The 17978-nt window shown below is 46.5% G+C and overlaps 1 protein-coding gene across 1 annotated transcript; it reads right to left on the bottom strand.

Moving 5' to 3' along the window:
- Positions 1 to 470: 470 nt before the first annotated feature.
- Positions 471 to 14690, bottom strand: alx4a (ALX homeobox 4a). Its single transcript, XM_029144509.3, has 4 exons — positions 14018 to 14690; positions 6437 to 6744; positions 3807 to 3935; positions 471 to 3729 (listed from the first exon to the last, which is right to left on the bottom strand). Exons 1-4 carry the CDS (start codon positions 14370 to 14372, stop codon positions 3409 to 3411), a joined length of 1113 nt encoding a protein of 370 aa, XP_029000342.1. The 5' UTR covers positions 14373 to 14690; the 3' UTR covers positions 471 to 3408.
- Positions 14691 to 17978: the final 3288 nt, after the last annotated feature.

The raw sequence follows: 17978 nt of genomic DNA, 5'->3' as shown, positions 1-17978 counted from the left end.
TCACCTGTTGTTAATATACGCTGCCTAATCCACCCTGTTCAGTGTCAGCAGTTCAAAAGGGCGCAGTTCATATTTTTGTCAGCTTCAATTAGTGTGATACTCTCGCCAGTTCTGCGATCTCGTTTCAGCGCTTGTGCGCCTTCAAAGAGCTTGAATTGCATGAGGAATTTAGAATGTGACTACAGAGATGACACAATATTTTGGTGGCGTGACACAATGCAGCGATAACACAGTTTTTCTTTTCTCTTTTTTTAAGTTTATGTTTTTTTCTGGCCAACAAACTTTAGCTAAGACTGAAACTGGAAGTGAATTAATTTCTTAATGCTAATAAGCAGTTTATTCCTCTGCTGTGTAGTGACATTGGAGCAGCCATCTCAGAAAATCCTCTTGGTTTTACAGCATATTTGCCTTTTGTTGTTAAGTTATGCTACATTTTATAACAAATCAAGAAGCAAGTACTCATTGGGAAGTGCAATAACTTACTGTACTTTAATCACACAGAAAACACAAGCATGAGTAAGTTTATACACTAATTTCCAAAGACTTAACGCTTAAAGCCACAAAAACATGAAAAATACCTTTTGAAGCTCGCAAGAATGAGATCAAGAAAAATACAATTGTACCGTAAGCCACCTGTTGGCAAAACGTGATAGACAGTACTCGTGAAATGACACAACAACACTCGGCCACGTCTCGGAGGCATCACTTCATTCCATTTTGCATGCTCAAAAATGCTCATGCGCACACAGCAACATTTGGGACATCTACTCATACTGATTGCTTGATTTCAGTAGTATTAGAAAATGACTGAGTGGACTTTGATGGCATCGCTGAGTTTATTTCATGTAAAGCGAATCCTGTATTATGGTTCTTTTTGAAAGGATGGAAGTTGTTGGTGGAGCTGCTGGAAAAGGCCTAAACTCATACAATTAAGTACAAATAGTGAGTTCATAGTGTATGAAACTAAGCTGCTCTGCCAATATGTCTGTCAGTTCTGTTACATCGCACAGAAGATGGACAGTCCTGTCTGTCCTGACACACAATACTGGAGTCCACGGCCTCCACATGGCTTAGTGTTGATTAAAAAGCCTTCCTGGGTTGGACCCTGCGGTGGGGGGGGCTGTAGACTGGGCCCAGTGGACACGGTGAAAGTGAGCAAAGGGTGGGGCCTAGTGCAATATGGGTGATTAGGAGGGGTGAATCTTTGAAAGCAGAGCCATGACAGCTGAGGGGGAAGCATGAGCGAGGCATGTTTGTTTTGCATTTACCCCGTGAGCACAGCTGTGTGCACTGTCCTTTTCCCAGAACACCGGAACACAGCAGACGCCCTCGCGGCTCGCCCTCCATCCAACCCCTCAGCCGGAGCACAGGGGGGCCCGCGTCCACATATGCAAAGGGACCCTCTGGGTTTTTAAAGATACGCGCTCTGCAGTCAGGTTCATGCATATGTCTTGGATTTGGATTGGAGTGTAAGACTGGATGTAATTTGGACAACTTCAGGGCGATCTGCTCTGCTGACAGGTTATAACCTGCACCCCACTTCCCTTCCAGAAGGACAGTGAATGTGGTTCGGTTTAGAGAATTAGCAATGCTTGCTCTGCCTGAAGGTGTATTACTGAGATATCAGGTTTACTTTTCATAAGCATGAAACCCTCTGTTATGCTAAAGCTCTAAATCAGGCCCTGCAAACAACGGAGAACATGCGTGTCCTCATTCCTAAACCTCATCTGCTATTTCTGACCACGGAGGAGGAAGTTACTGACAAAAACAAGGTTTACTATTTAATCGCGTTGCAGGGTAGGAATGTGGCTTGGGGGGCTCTCAGGTCAACGGGGTTCTAGTTTGACAACTTGTGGAGCTGCACAGTCTTGACAATTTTCGGACTCTTTCTACTCCAATCATAGAGAATATTGTGTTTGTGCTTTATAATGGCTGCGGAGCCACCGGTCACTTGCTATTTTTAAGTCTGAGCATCATGTCTGGCAAAAAACACAGGACGCTGCTTGGTTGCTCCAGTCGAGGCCCAGAGCTGAAGCACACATAACTACCGAGTGAATAATCTGTGATTGCTGATACGATGCTAATGCTGCAAATTCACTAACAAACCTTCCAGTAATTTGTTCAGCAGCCAGGTGTTTCCTGGCTCAGCTGTTTTCTTGGTGGAAAATGGGGCTTCAAGGTGTCTAAAACTTTCAGTTCTGAGGTGTTCAGATGAGATGCATTAAAAGCTGAATATGATACATAGGTATCATATTTTTTTTCTATTTACATAGATAAATAGGATCTCATGTATTGGTTGTCAGCGCTGCAGACGGCAGTGAGCTGCTTCGGCTTCCTGTGTTTGTGCATGTGCAGTGGAGCTGCTTCAGGGCCGCTGACCGACCCGCATTGAACTCCTCTGCACGGGTCCAGAACAGACCGTTGGGTTCTGACCGTCGAAACGTGTCAACACACGCAGCGCGATCCACCTCCCTCCCCCGCTTCAAAGGCCGCGGCTGCTGTTTTCCTTGCTATTCCTGGCAGTCTGACTGACTAGTGGGCACTTCTCTCTCCCTGCAGCCCCTGAAGCTGCGGGCGCCGTCGAGGGGCACGGTCGCGTCCGCTCCCAGCGTGTCCCCTGCAGACAGAGCCCACTCTGTGCTGCCTGCTGCTCCCGGCTCTCCAGCCCTGAGAGCAGCCGGCCCGCTGTGTCCTCTCACTCCCACAAACACTGCCTCATCCATCCCTTCCTCTCTCCGGTGCTGCAGGTGGATGTCTCACCCCAACCGCACTAAAACAAACCACATTCCGCCTGTTTGACTTGTAAATGTTTGAGGGTAGACGTTCTATAGTCGCTGAAATCTAACCAGCCAGAGGTGGTTGCTTTAATGTTTGTGTTGGATATGAGAAGCCTCAGAAGCCCTGGCTAAAGCATAAGCCACTGCTTAGGATAAAATGTGTAGAACATTTAACACAAATGTCATTTTTATGCTTCAAGGGTGCTTGTTGAACTACTTTTTAAACCAAAACAGCCCCAAAAAAGAGAAACGGCTGTAGAGAAAAACACAACAACCCAAATATAAATAACACGTCTGAATAAAATAGCACCTGAACAGAGATCTACACTGACACTAAAAGCACTGTACAAACAGAATTTCCTGTATTTTATCAAATAAGTGCATGGATGTAAATTTTCCTAACACAGCTCCTGTAGTGGACATCATCACTGTGACCGGTCTTTACTCTCACAGGCTGTGGTTGATGTCTCTAGAAACAGGGCAGCGCCTCGTGGCTTCGCTCATGTTCTTCTCCATGCCTCCATATTTATAAGATAGTCACCGCTGCCTTCAGGGTCTTCGTTTTCATTGCCCCCTCTCGCCGTCATTGTCCAGCACCCGCGCGATGGCGCTTCCAGCGAACATCGGCCCATCATGTGGCCCACGATATGGCGGCACTGTGCTCCTTGGCCTTCATCCGCAGAGCGGCGATGCTGGAGGACTTGCGGTCAGGGTCCATGTTCAGGTCGTAGGTGTTGATGCCTGCGCCCATGCCGGGGGACCCTCCGAACAGGCTGCCCATGTGAGCCTGGCCCACGTGGCCTCCGGGACTCGGCACCCCCAGAAAATCGGACACCCCGCTTGCGGAATGGGGGTGCGGGGTCATGCAGGAGGTCACGGTGTCGCAGGGCACCACGCAGCCGGGCACGGGAGACGCCGCGCTGCTGCCGCCGATCCAGGACGGGTTCTGGATCTGAAAGACGGGCGCCGCATGGTTGACGACAGCGTGTGCGACTGAACGGAGCGGACCTGTGTCGGGCGCTCACTCACCTGCGCGTAGTTCTCAGGGCGCGTCAGAAGAGGCAGCTCGTACGCCGTGGAGAAGTGCGTCCGCACCTGCTGCATCTGCCCGAAGCGCTCCCTCTTCCTCCATTTCGCCCTCCGGTTCTGGAACCACACCTGAAGGGAGGGAAGGTGCAGGAAACTGTGACACATCAGCCGAGATCTGTTTTAATGCGTTTTCCATCAGAGCTTAATGAAACGCCCCAGTTATAAATCAAAGCGTTATTTTAAAACTGGGGAATAGATCAGACGCGCTGCTGCCAAAACACTGGGAGCACTGATGTCAGAAGTGATGAGGTCCAGTGCATCATGGTTTCTCCAGCCTCTCTTTACGGCACAGACGCGAGGCCGAGGCGGTTTCAGGTTTTACGAAGCCCGCGCTCCTCTGGAGGCTCGCGATGAAGAGCAGACACATGCTGTTTGTCGGCGCGTTGAGCTCTCTCTCACCTCCGCGTCACATACAGTGTTTACTGTCACATCCATTGCACCGATTATAACACAACCACGTGCGACCAGTCTCCGATGCAATTTCATTGTGTGTCATGTTCCGTATTTGCTCTTCGCTCGTCCACTTCGCTTTAAAGGCATTATGGGAAATTGGAAAGTGAGAGAGGATTAAACTGAGGTTTGTTTTCATTTTCCTTTTTAATTTCCTGAGGCCTAAAGCTCCGGCTCTGAGACGCTGTCTCCTCCTAAATCATGGAAGCACACAGATCAGAGGACCTAATCCTTCCTTCCTGATGTTTCGTACTTCCTCCTCTGTGCTGCCTTGCTCAGGATCTACTACCCCGCGCGGGACCGGCTCCGTGCTAAGAGATGACGATGAGGTGTTCCTGCTTCTCAGCACGCGGCGTCAGCGACAGCTCTCATCTGCTCGCTCGCAGCTTTGTGTCGAGTCTGTTGCCTATTACACAGAGAGAACATATTTTTGTCTTACACGCACTCCGTCGTGACAGTAATTGGTAAAGACCCTGACAGCTTAAGTAGCTGGTGGACTTTCAATGAGGCTTTATTTATGTTACAGCTCCGGAGAGAAAAAGCAGAGAAACGCCAAACTGGCCCCAGCAGGAGAGCTGAAGGGGCTGAAGGGAAGACTTTGAAGTGGGAGAGCGGGGCCGAGGATTGATAACCCGCCTCCGCTGTCACTCATGTCAGCTTCCATACGCAGGAACAGAGGAATCTGAGGCCCAGAGCTCTAGCAGTCCGGTGACACCTCTGAGCAGCCTAGTTGCTCATTAATAATTCCTATAAAGCATATTTGTCTTTAAATTGTACTGATGTATTGGACTGACTCCTTTTTTGCCGCGTCCAGTGTGTTCTAATCTACCTCCACTCGTCAGAAGGACACCTGTGTTTGCTGCATTTCACATCCGACTCCGGCCTTTGGACTAACTGAGGGGCTGGTCTGAGATGTTTTTGCAACCCCTGACCCTCGACCCCTGACCTCCCCATGTATCCGCAGTGCATATGACTCAGATCTGAACTTTCTCCCTTTGAAACCCAAAGACTGAAAAAGCAAACAACCCCAGAGCCTTATGGTTTTGCGCTGAAAGTTGTTTTCCGAGTGAGGAACGATCCAGCGGTGAGATATTTTCTCCTCCTCAGAAACATACTTCATTAAGTATTTTTGCTTGCACCGAAGTCAAACTACTAGGTAACGTTTTCTTTTTTTCAGTCCAGATGCAGAATTCATGAGCTGTGAGGCCTCTCGCAGAACCCCGCTCTCTGACTGACAAGGCATCTCGTGTCTTTTATCTTTTCAACTCGGCTGTTTTAGAGGGCGGCTGCGAGGGCCCGAGGCTGTAAAGCTGCGTCCATCTGAAGCAGGCAGGTCTGCGATAGAGCGAGCAGCAGAGCAGGGACGCAAACCTTCAGAGACTCGGGTTGAGTTATAACCTTCTGGCTCCGCAGACTTCCTGTGTTTCACTGCTGAGCTCTTTCTGCTCGCTGTTCCAGCTCACGGTGTAAAAGGCTCGAGCTCTCGTCCCACTGATCGCGGACGCACGGCCATTATTATAGGTCCCAGCCTCCAAACTGCTCATACCTCAGATATGGATTGAAAAATAAATGACAAGCCCGCTCACAGCCCACGGGAAGGGGTTCACACCTACCCCGGAGACCGCAGCAGGGACACATTCTTGTCTGGACAGGATGTTAATGAAAGAAAAACACAGGCAATCCGGGAGCTTTGGCGGCCGGTGTGCGCGGACGCACGAGTGTTGTTTGCAGCGGTTTGTGTGTAAATCTCAGCAGAAGGCTTCGAGTGCGCAGGGATCAGCTGGACCGAACCGAGCTCGCAGCAAAACGCGGGTCTGTTCATGCTGATGAAAGCCCGTTCTCCTAGAGCTGCACATATGAGGCCCAGGCCGCTGCAACCTCAGCCCCCGGGGCCCCCTGGCCTCTGTCAGCCCCCCCCCCGCTCTCCCTCTGACTCCCACATTACCAGATAAATCTCTCGTGTTGTTCTGTGAGTGACGTTATCTCTGCAGAGCCGCAGATGTTGAAGGATCCGCGCGGGCGCGTTGTTTAAAGGCTGTCTGTTCCGCTGCACTGAGAAGCTCTCTGCCCTGCGTCTTCCTGCATAATCAGCCTCGATGCGTGCGCCGCCGCGGCCTCACCTGCACGCGTGCCTCCGTCAGGTCCGTCCTCAGCGCCAGCTGCTCCCGAGCGTACACATCTGGATAGTGGGTCTTCTGGAAGACCTTCTCCAGCTCCTCCAGCTGGTAACTGGTGAAGGTTGTGCGGTTGCGCCTCTTCTTGCCCTTGTTGCTCTCGCCGCCCTCGGCCTTGTCCAGATCGGCGCCCGGCGACCTGTCGGCGGCCGCCTTCGCGCCCTGCTCCTTCACGCTCAGGTAGCCGGGGTCCATTCCGGGGGGGTCCGTGTCCGGGGCCAAATCGGAGTCCGTCACACCTGAACTGTCCTTACCTGCAGAGACGGGAGAGAAGAGCAGGTCACGTTTTAGAGCTTTATCACAGTTAGAGAAGATGACCCGAGTGAACTAGTGACCCCTGTAACTGATGATGAAGTGGAAATATAAAAGTCATTAATGTACATGATGTTAAGCAAAAAGGAAGCGTGAAACTTGGCTTTTAAAGACGTGACCTGTCATGTTTGGTGGACAGCGTACAAAAGAGTAATAAGATAAATGTGCACTTAATATATTATGATCTACTGCAGTTAGCAGATTTAAGTCATGTGTGCGGACTCTTACTCTGATAAGTGAGCTGTTAATATTAGCGCTCCGTCCTGTTGCTGCCTCACTCACAAATATTCAAAGTGACTTTTTGCAAAAACATTTTCTTGAAACACTTTTGAGCAGCACAGCTTTAATTATTAACCAATAAACACCAGAAATAGCCCCACAGAACCATTCAGCTTTCTTTGATTATGTGAATTATAAATCCAGCAAGTCTGCAGACGTGAATAATAAAACGTGTCATTAGTACTGAGCCCAGAATAACATGGCAGTAAATGTTTTTGATCTGATAACCCTGTTGGATGGGGCATTTTTTTATATTTGTCACTAAGCATGAGCGTCGCTCATGTTACCAGTACCCTCAGAAAGCAAAGATGCCTCTGCTGCACTGATGCTCTTGGCAGGAAACTCATAACCGATGATTTATTTGTAGATCGCTATAATAATTCATGGGGTTTGATAGGGTGGAACAAAAGAATTTCTCGCTCTTTGTGAGGAAATTCTGTGACAGTTGTGAAATTTGTTGGCGCTCAGTGCTGAGTATGTGTTTGTGTGCGAGTCTGCCTGGGGCCCGCTGCTTCTTCGGCCGCTAGCAGGCTCCATGGATGGTCCTGTGATGTGAGGGTAGGCTGCACACACAGCCCCCGCCAGCTCCCCTCCAATGCAAAGTCACCTGCAAAGCCCCTCTTCGCTCTTTCCCTCTCCGTCACACGCAGTGGCCCGCGTCACGGCCTCGGCTGGTGTCAAACCTCAGGCAGCGCTCTGATCGTAAATCTCCACGGCCGCGTCCCTGCCAGTGCTTTTGTCTGAGCTGGCGGCTGTTTTCGCCGCGCTGCTGCGAGTCACTGGGCAGTGATACGTATTGGAAACAGTGAGGTTTGAGTGAGCGAGTGAGTAAGCGAGTGAGTGAGTGAGCGGTGCTGCTCCTTCCTGCTCCTCCGACCGTCTGAGGGGAAGCTATTTTCAGGAGCAAGGACGTTCGTGCTCATCGGACCATTCGTCAGGTTACAACCAGGACGTGTACACACACACACACACACACACACACACACACACACACACACACACATACACACACACACACACACACACACACACACACACACACACACACACACACACATTATATTAATGCACCAGGCTGGATTCAGTTCAATCCCCTGGATCTGGTTCCTGACTCGGACCGATGATCTATGTCTTGGTGGCCGACCACTTGCCGGGGGTCTAGCACCCCCGAACACGTCCTCTCTGTCCATGACTAACGCATCCTGTAAGGCATGAAGGGAGAAAATGTGTTTTATCCCAGCGTAAACGCTCCCTATAGTCATTTCATCATATTTCCCTGGCCGGCGCCCGCAGTCCCCACAAGGCAAGAGCTGTCGACCCGCTTGAAACTGCGAGGCCTCTGGTTGATCAAAGGCCTGTGTTTATATCCCGTGTCGCTGATGTTTTTTTGGCAGGGGTGGGATATTGTGACAATCTCCTGCTTGTTATCCGTGCGCTCTGGTGAAGCGGGGAGGCTCTCCAACACTGCCCAAGGTGAACGGCGGTGAGCCCTCCTGCAGCGGATGCCATATGTATAACAGAGTGTAGGAAAGTCTTACTGCAAACAGCGCCGGCGAGGATACGAGCGCCGCTCAGAGAGCAGGGAAGCGGCGAGAAACACATGCTGCACAGCTCAGGACTAAGAATCTGTCATTTTCTGCCAAGATGACAACAGCTCCCACCTGCCCTCTCCCGACAATAACCTCCACACTGACAGAGCAAAGGGCTTATGAACACGCGGAGCGCATGGCACTATTCAGTTTTCCAATACACTGCGTCTCTGCTGGGCATTTATAAGGGAAAGTGAGACCCAACGTCCACCGAGCCTCGTTCTTAGAACTGCGAGAGCCGCCATCTCTCAGCGCCACACTTCTTGAGGGTCAGACACTTATTAGGGACAGCTATTAATTCACGGTAGAAAAGTATGGGGACATCAAAGTGTAATTTAACGGGCTGTAAAGCAACCGGGCACCGTCCCTGCGTCTTTATTGATGAATGGGATGAATGATGTCTCCTCACAGCGATACAGGAAACACTATAAATTACACACCACAAGGAAACTGAGAGGCATTAACAGCACGATGCTGCAGCATAAAAAGGCAGATCTGAACCATGGGGGGACCGACAGCGGAGGGAGAGGACCTTTATTATGTCCACTTTAAATGCGGAGAACAGAGGAAAGGTGGGAGAAAAGCATTCATCTTCACAAACTTTGTGAATTTGCTGGATAGTCCTAAAATGATTTTGGATGCAACATGGAACTGTGAACAGCAGAAGAACTAATGGTGCTGATGCTGATGTTTTGGTAAAATATGCCATGTCATCATTAACAGACATTAGAGCTCCTCTCAAATACTGCAACATGAACCTATAACTGCCTGTGTATCCAGGATTGCATAGCAATTCTCTAACATACCTTGAAGGAAATTTGTTTAATAATTGTTAATTTTATTCTAATTTTCTTAAGCTTTGGCTAAATATAAATATAACATATTGTGTTTATATGCAATGTACACTGATAATTATTCATGGTTGTGCCTTATGACTCACTCACTCTAAAACTAGTGGGAATATGTGTTAAAATGCCTGTAAACTCACTTAAATGCTTCTGCAAATTTAAGTATTAGTTAACTGAGACAGACCTGTTACAATTTCAACTGATGAGGAAGTGGCTTCATCAACATCGCATCCAACATCATAGAAATGATGCAGTAAAATAATGTAATAATGTGCATTGCTTGGCTGTGTGCTGCGTGTAGCGAGTATGTGATGTGTAGCCTCTGCAGCATGTTACATGAAAGTTAGTGTTTCTCTGATGATGGAGGGCTTTTGCTTTGAAAATCCAGGGCTGCTGACTGAGCCCAGCGATGACTTATCTCAGCAGAATGGCAGAAAAAGAGGACTGCTCCACAGAGGCCTCCACTGATAAATCACCTCTCACTCAGCCTGCGTCTTCCTCCCCCCCCCCCCCCCCCCCCCCCCCTCTGTGCGTCCCCCTGCCTCCCTTCAGCTCTTTTCCCTCAGAATACTGGAGCAAAACGAAATTTTCTTCATCCCGTGTTTTTGTTGTGTGATGGAAGGAGAACATTCCATCTCAGCGGGGAAGAACTTGCCAGCGCATATTTGTGTGCATGCATAAACAATAAAAAGACTTTTGCTGGCAAAGTGGCTCAGGGGCACGAACATGCTTACCTCCTGCTAACAGGGATTCAAAGGGTGCAAGTCTGAGTCTTAGATATTGAGCTTAAACAGCCTACGTCACCTAAAACCCCTCAAACTACAGCAGATCAGCTTCTGTCAGTCACCAGAGTTTTAAACCATAAGACCATTAAAGCCTTTTTGACTTGTATGAGCTATCGGATTTTTCTGGGCCACAAATATGTTGAGAAAATACAAAATGCATTTGACTTTGCAAAAAAAAGTTCTTTTCAAAGAAAACCTAAACAGATGCACCGAAGCAGTGCAGTCGGTCGGTCCTGAACCTGCGTTCACTTTGCGTGAAGCGGCGACACAGAGACCAAAGGGAGCCGCGCGCCGCCTGCGCTCTTGCCCCGCTGCTCCCGCTCGGCCGTGCAAACTGAGCCTAATGTAAATTGCTCTGCCAAACCTTAAGCTAAACGGTAAAACGACCCTGAGTCCCTGTCACCTCCACTCATGTCACCGACTCGCTGAAGTGTGGCTCGGCGGTGCGGGCCTGGTTCCCATTACGCCCCGCTCCAACCAATGAGCGCAGACGGCCATTACAGGAGGTGGAAGCGGTCGCGTTGGGTTAAAGATGGTGAAGCAACAAACAGGCTCGAGACACGGGCGCCTCGGTCACACGGCTACACATGCTTGTCTGCAGCGGCTCGGGTGGGACAGATCTCAGTCTCTGGGAACCTCAAAGTGGCACCGAGAGGACGCACAACAACAAAGTGACATCCTCCGTCCTTGTGGAGCGCTCTCGTGTTTATTGTCTGAAACTGGACTCCACACGTTGCAAAAAGATCTGTTTAGACACCAAACGGCTTCCACCGAGGGTTTCAGATGCATTCTCTCGCTCTCCTCTCTAAACAGTTGAGGGCAGCAAGGCCGAGCTAAAGGTCAGACTCAGAGAGAGGACGCGAGCACATCAAAAGAGGACCAGTGTTGTCTCTGGATGTTCACAGACATGAGAGGGACGGGACAAGTCTCCAGAGAAGACCGTGATGAAACTCACTCCATTGTGTCTTGGACCTTTTTTTTTTAACTAAGAAGCCTCTCACCAATTAGACCTCTAGTATTATTCACATAGCAAATATTAATCAGTAAATGAAAATGTAATATTGAGGTTCTGTACTGGAGTATTTCTATTTGTGCCACATTTCATAGATAAATATTTTAATTTGTTCCACGTATTTCACGTCTTGCTTTTTAGTGCAGATTACGTGAAGCGTGTCCTGCTGCACGATGCCTTTGATTTACACTTTGGTGAGTTTAACGTTTTTATTCGCGCTGTAATGCAGCCTGTTGAGGCTGTCGACAACCACACTGCGCGTGCTCCAAACGCTGCCTTGTTGGTTCCCTGTAACAGCATGATTGGCAATGTGCTGAGTAAAAACAGCATAACTGTGTTGGTAGTGACGCTAATGTATGTAAATGTTTATTAGGCAGTCGTGCTGTTTTCTATCAGCCAGGAACGCGTCAGTCATAGTTGGCGGCCTCAGACTGCTCTGAGACCAGTCATCACGTCACCTTTGACTGAAAGGCTCAAACCGTAAATTATGACAACAAAGCAAGTTTTTGACATCTCAAAACGACCCAGTGATTGTGTAAAATAGGGGTTTGATGAAAAAAAATAGAAATAAGCCAGGAAGTAAAATGCTCCAACATTTCCCAATAAAAACATCAGAAATCGTTTATCATTCTTCTCCTCAGCATATTTTACTGCTGCCTTCAATTTGTGTCCAGTCGGGAGATGCGAGTCAAGCAACTGTTAACAAGAACCTTGAGTCAGGCAGAATCACAAAGACATCACAGTCCGAGCTGTCTTTAGTTTACGCATGAATGTATATTTCATTTTACTTTGCATCGCAAAAAAATTGCGCATAGAAAAATCCTCTCAAACATCAAAGGAGTTTCTGTGAGTTGGAAATAATCAGAGGATCGTCTGTTATAACAATTGTCCTGGTGCCTGAGCTCATAGCGCCGCGATTGTTCGGCCTTCGTTTCCATGAATCGGCCTGTTTATGTCACGTACAATCGGATTAACTGCACTTCTGTAATAATAACAAACAAAAAAATAAATAAAAAGGACAATCTACAGAAGACGGGAATAATACCCAACGCTTTCGTGCGCGCGTGTCGGGGTTTCCTGCATTATTGGGCGCTAAATGAGCAGAAAAATATTTTTTTACGACTTAGTATTGAAAAGAAAAAAACATTACTTAAAGTACTTTTTTTATTAATAATATAATATATTTATTTTACACATGCAGTTTACTCACAAGACATTAGCTGCATATTTACAACATAATATAACCGTATAAATATTACCAGGTCTATGTCAAGGTTAGTGGCCAATAAAATCTTTACAGCCGTTATAAAAAGCCCGTTCGAGCGTCTGAAAAGACTGACCCCCGTTCTTGACTTTTTGAGCCATAAATGGCTTCTCAGCAGGCCGATTTCCATCAACTGTCAAAACATCCCTAAACTATTTCCACTAAACATTTCCGTGTCATTCTGTCGGAGGAGCAGCTCGTGAAAAAGGTGTTTTCACTTTATGAGGAGCTTAAAAGTTATGATTCCAGCCTTACGTCGAAGGAGGATTTTATTGGATTTATTATGTATGTATTTTATTTGATCTATTTATCTATTTATAAATGATCTTTTGTGTTGATATTTTTAATGATTGCCTCATGGCTAAATGTTTCTAAATTGATATTGGGACAAATTTAACCACGCCAGAGACGTTGCGCAGGTTATTTTACTTCTAAAGTCCATTTTGATTTTAGGCCGTTTGCAAACTTTACTGAAATTGTATCGATCTTTGTGCTTTGGAGAGAAACGCGGTTCTCCTCTCATTCTGAAAACGTTTGTGTTTTTGCCTCGTCGTTTCAAAATGTTTGGTTTTTAATCATATATCGGTTTTTAATCATTTTTAATAATATGGACAATCAGCCTTTGCAGTGTTTTTACTCTGTTTTATCTATTTAAGCGACCAAGCCCCTGTTTTCAGTGACAGATCTCGATAATCTAGGGTTCACTGCTCTCGCGTGTGAAAACGGATTTTAAACTGGAGGAAACAAGGATTAATGCTGCGTTAAAGCGGAAGAGGACTAACATGTTATTCACGCCCTCATCATTTGCCCATTACTGCAGCGTCCCCGTGAAACTAAATGTAATTGGAGTCAATGAGAGAATTGAAATAAAAATATTATCAGTTTGGAGATTCCTGTTTACGCCATACGAAAATGTGTTAATTCAATTGTCTGACTCAGTTCCAACATTAACGATTGTAATGCAGATTATCACATTAAATTAACTCTAATTTAATTTTGATGACCAAAGGGGTCGTTTGGGCTTCGGAAAGGTTAGGTCTCATTGCAGTTAGGCGCGTAACTCCGGCACCACGTCGTTATAAGCATCCAGTGGAGAGACAGCGGTTTTGACGGTTTTCAGGGTTTAAGGGACAAGAAAGAGAAGACAACGCAACTCTGTTTTTCAAACAGTCCAGGAAACACTAAGAAGTCAGTCTGCAAACAAAACTTAAGGGGCAACATCTGCATCTGCATCTTGTTTATTATTCATGATCGAAACCTCCAACCCACTTGTGTCACCTGCCTATAGGTACAGCAGGAGATGCGCTGCAGCGGTAGGTGATGCTGCGCACTGAAATTCCCGCACAGACGCGCAAACCTTCTCTCCCCGCATGAACAAAATGTCGTTGCATGTGTCAAAATACCTGTTGACAGACGTCCTCCCCGCTCCCCCACTCACCATAGCACGCGACGAGCGCTCCGTTGCGTCCGCTCTCCCGGTGCAGCTTTCCGTCCTCCGGCGGTGTTTTGCAAGAAGACGACGTCTGCGTGAAGAGGTGGTATTTGCTGAAAGTGCCTTGCCCAGCTGCGGCGGCATCCAATGACTGGCAGTCCTGCTGGAAGGGGCTCCGGGACTTTTCTCCGTAAGCCTGACCTTTGTTGGGCAGGAAGGCGGTGGGGCTGTATTTGGTGTCAGCGGTTGGGAATGTCCTAAAGTGGCCGCTCTGGTGATCCCTGCCTTGCGCTGCAGACGGGCTATAATATGAATCCATGGATGTCATGTCGATGAATGAAACGCAGGTCTCGCCGTTCATGCCTAAAAAGAGTCAAGGGGGCGAAAAAGACAAAACCAAACTCTCTCTCTCCCCCCTCTCTTCGCCTCTCTCTCTCTCTCTCTCTCTCTCTCGTTCTGTTGTGAAAGGAACGCGCAGACACCCCTTCCTCTCTCTCTGCCTCTACCTCACACAAACACACGGACGCTGAAACTGCAGCCCGCGCCGGACCGCAGCTGGATTCGGTTATAAAACGATTCAGATCTTTTCCAGGAACCACTGTCGTTGACCAAACACCCCGAACTCCGCCTCAGGTTTGAGGAGAGTTACACAAACCCGTCTTCCCTCAGAGGATGAGACCCAGATCTCCTGGTTTTAAGACCTCTCCCAAGCGATTATGTCGATGACATGAGCGAGTTAGGTCGCTTATTAGCTGAAAGATAGAGTGGGGGGGGGGGGGGGGGGGGGGGGGGGGGGTTGTTTGCAAAACAGGGGGGGGGGCTTAACACATGACATTAATGCAATTTAGATATGAATGTAGCCCGTGAGTGATGGCGCTGGGGCGGAGAGGGCACAATTTCACGCTTCATTTGCAACGGTTCGTCAATGGTAAATCGCCGTCATCAACCGACGGTGTCGTCGCAGCATCACAGAGGCTTCTCAGTAAAGCAGGTTCAATTTAGAGCTAGTTTATCACTTACAACAATTAGAGTGTCATCTGTATTCTGTTCTATTTATTTCAGTCAAAAACCTTAATCATTATGATTATGTTCAACTTATGGTGACTTTATAAGTATAAAGCGTTCATTATTTTCATTTACTAGTAACGTTACAACGACTTTAAATAACTGTTGCCTCTCTTTAATTATTTCATCCATCAGGTTATTTGTGTATTTGTATTTGTAATTGTGTATGTATTTTTATTTTACCTGTTAAAACGAACAAAAACTAAAACAAGTCACAATTTGCCTAAAATACATTAAATTGTTTCACCAGTTGTTTGAATGAAGTGTGACTTCAAACAGACAATCGTGTTGATTTGATATAAACTCTGAAAGTCAATTTTGTGCTTTTTTTACCAGCAGACACATTTTCCTTAGACATTTCAAGCAGCATTGACGTTAGCAACAGTATTTAATACTGAACAATACATGTTTTGACTTAAATAGTAAATACTGCAAAATAATTATAAATATAAAACATTTTAATACAGCATATTTTTATTCGATATTATATTCATGTTATGCTTTATTTTTGGTTCATGTAAAAAACGGAGACAATAAATAAAATATAATTTTTAAGGCCATATTAGTTTTACACAAATTACTTTCCAATATCACAGAGGCTCTAATTTTAAGACATTTAGAAGATTCACTCTTAATGACTCACTTAAACGTTTTAAATTAAATGTTTAATATCCTAGTTTTATCTCTGCCTTTTAATCTGTGAACCTAATGTTTGTTTCTCTTGTCGTCTTGTTGGTGACACTCTCTGAGTGACACAGTAAAAATGCTGCTCCGAAACACACGCCAACAAACGCTCACACACATCCAGCCAGTCGTTCCCACATGGTGGACACGTGCACACATGCACAGTACGCGCACATGTGTGTGAGAAATAATAAACCAGTGGAGAGTCGAAATCTGCTCCATTCACATGATTGGCTTTTAAAGCCAGTCCATCAGGCTAAAACGTCCATGCGCTGGCTCATGCTCAGCTGCAAACAGAACGTCTCAAGAGGGATGAGGATGAAATGTCTCCACAGCAGTTCATGTTCCATCTAATGTAGTCAAAATAAATATTTAACTGCTTTTAGCTCTGGTTGTGTCAGCAGCGTGATCTGTCACTGTGAACCGGACCTAGAGGCCTTTTAGCTGTGTTTTCAACCTGCTGGAGCAGCGCACATGTGTCTGAGCTGCTCTTAGGTAATGATGCAGTAATCAGCTGTGACAGTCTTCACCTATTCAGCGAGGGCACTGGGTTACAAACCAGTAAAATGTTGCGTTTGTCAGAATTGCCCTGAGCTGAAAGGTCATTAATTACTGTTTCCTACACAAAAGGTTGTGTGTGTTTTGCGTTTTTATCTGAATCTGCTTTTTATTTCCAGCACAGTTCCAGGAAGTCTGCAACTGCTGTAAATAAAGATGGGCTATAGCGTGTTTTATGCTTTTATTGGCATGTTTAGAGGGCGGTCCATGCTACAGTTTGATATCCCTTCATTCCGCGTTGCCAGTTTTGCTAACGGTAATTGCTTCATTGCTGAGTCCCTGCATTCTGGGACGGCGAACGAGACGGGCCCAGTTTCTGAAATGTTATTTATGTGTCAGTATTCTGGCACAACTGGTAAAAGCTTCCCTTAACAGTAGGCCCACCTGCAGTGAATAAGGGCGCATTAAAAACACACACATGTGGACACACACACTAACGCACGCTGCTGACTGACACTCAGGAACACAAGGTACTTATTTGTTTACTGGGGAAAAACAACTGCTCTAAATCTGCCAGGACAAAACCTCAATCCTCGAAACCTGATGAAAAGTCTTTTATGTTTCATTGCATCTTATCATGCGGGCAAACACACTGGTGTGAACCGCTACTTCCATCAACATCGCATTACAAAAGCGAGAGAAGTGTGTGAATAGCAAACTGAAGGGGAGTTTGATTAAGTCCAAACACAATCTTCCATTCAGGGAGAGAAAATGTCAGCAGACAGTCAACAACTTCTTAAGCGTTTGTCAATTCCGGATTCTTGTGAACTGAGCTCGTATTGACTCACAGCCGTGACTAATGTTTTAGGAAGCCCTGTGTAATTATGTTTTATTTTCTGAATTTTCCACTATGTCAGTGAAAAACATAAAGACATTGAATACATTGAGATGCTGAGTAAAACACTGTGCTGCCCATTGAGGAGCACAATGAGCCGGCCTGTTGTCACAGGCAGTGACCCTGGAGCGGCCCTTTGCTTTGTGCCTTGTTCCACTCCCAGATATTTGTGAATGCCCGTTTTTTTGTTGTGTGTGTGTGTTTTTGTTTTTTTGCTTTAAACAAGCCCACACGAGACACGAGCCCACATCCTTGATGCACTGGCAACATTAAACTTTACCCTCTCCAATCTGACTTTAGCCTGTGGCAAAGTGACTTGATTGAAGCCTTTGATGGGCATTAATACACCGTGCAGAGACGGCTTTGTTCGGGAATGGAAATGAACATAAAACGGAAAGAAAACAGGAAGGAGAGAGGCCCACAAGCCCATGCTATTTAATTTCACATACAGTAAAGGAGAAATTTAATCTTCGCAAGCTTAATTTGCCACAATAATGTACAGAGTCATGAGCGACACAAAAAAACACAACAGCTCAAACGGGACAGATGCTACTTTTAAAAGTAACTCTCCACCACTGAGGAATGTCAGGAGCCGCCACCTTGATCATGTGCAAATATAATAATAATAGAGAATGTTTTGCATATTTTAATCATTATTTTAAAGCCTACGTGGAATAAAAAAGACGCCCTGAGATCAAATAAACATCCACAACGCTTGTTGGACTTCAATAGTGCAGTAACACTGTTATGTTGATGCTGGTGTAAATGCTGCCTCACTGGAGCTGCCACAGATGGAAAACATCTGCATCAAGAGAGGAACTGATT

This window comes from Betta splendens, chromosome 3 (assembly GCF_900634795.4).
Source record: "Betta splendens chromosome 3, fBetSpl5.4, whole genome shotgun sequence".
In the NCBI taxonomy this organism is placed as follows: domain Eukaryota; kingdom Metazoa; phylum Chordata; class Actinopteri; order Anabantiformes; family Osphronemidae; genus Betta; species Betta splendens.
The sequence above is the reverse complement of the archived record's forward strand: the minus strand, read 5'-3'. Positions and strand labels throughout refer to the sequence as shown.

Excerpts from the sequence above, each read along its gene's own strand:
- alx4a (XM_029144509.3), bottom strand. The coding sequence starts at position 14,372 with ATGAACGGCGAGACCTGCGTTTCATTCATCGACATGACATCCATGGAT. Across the intron at positions 3,936-6,436 it reads TGACGGAGGCACGCGTGCAG|GTGTGGTTCCAGAACCGGAG; the intron begins GTGAGGCCGCGG and ends CCCTCCCTTCAG. Across the intron at positions 3,730-3,806 it reads GCCCTGAGAACTACGCGCAG|ATCCAGAACCCGTCCTGGAT; the intron begins GTGAGTGAGCGC and ends CCCGTCTTTCAG.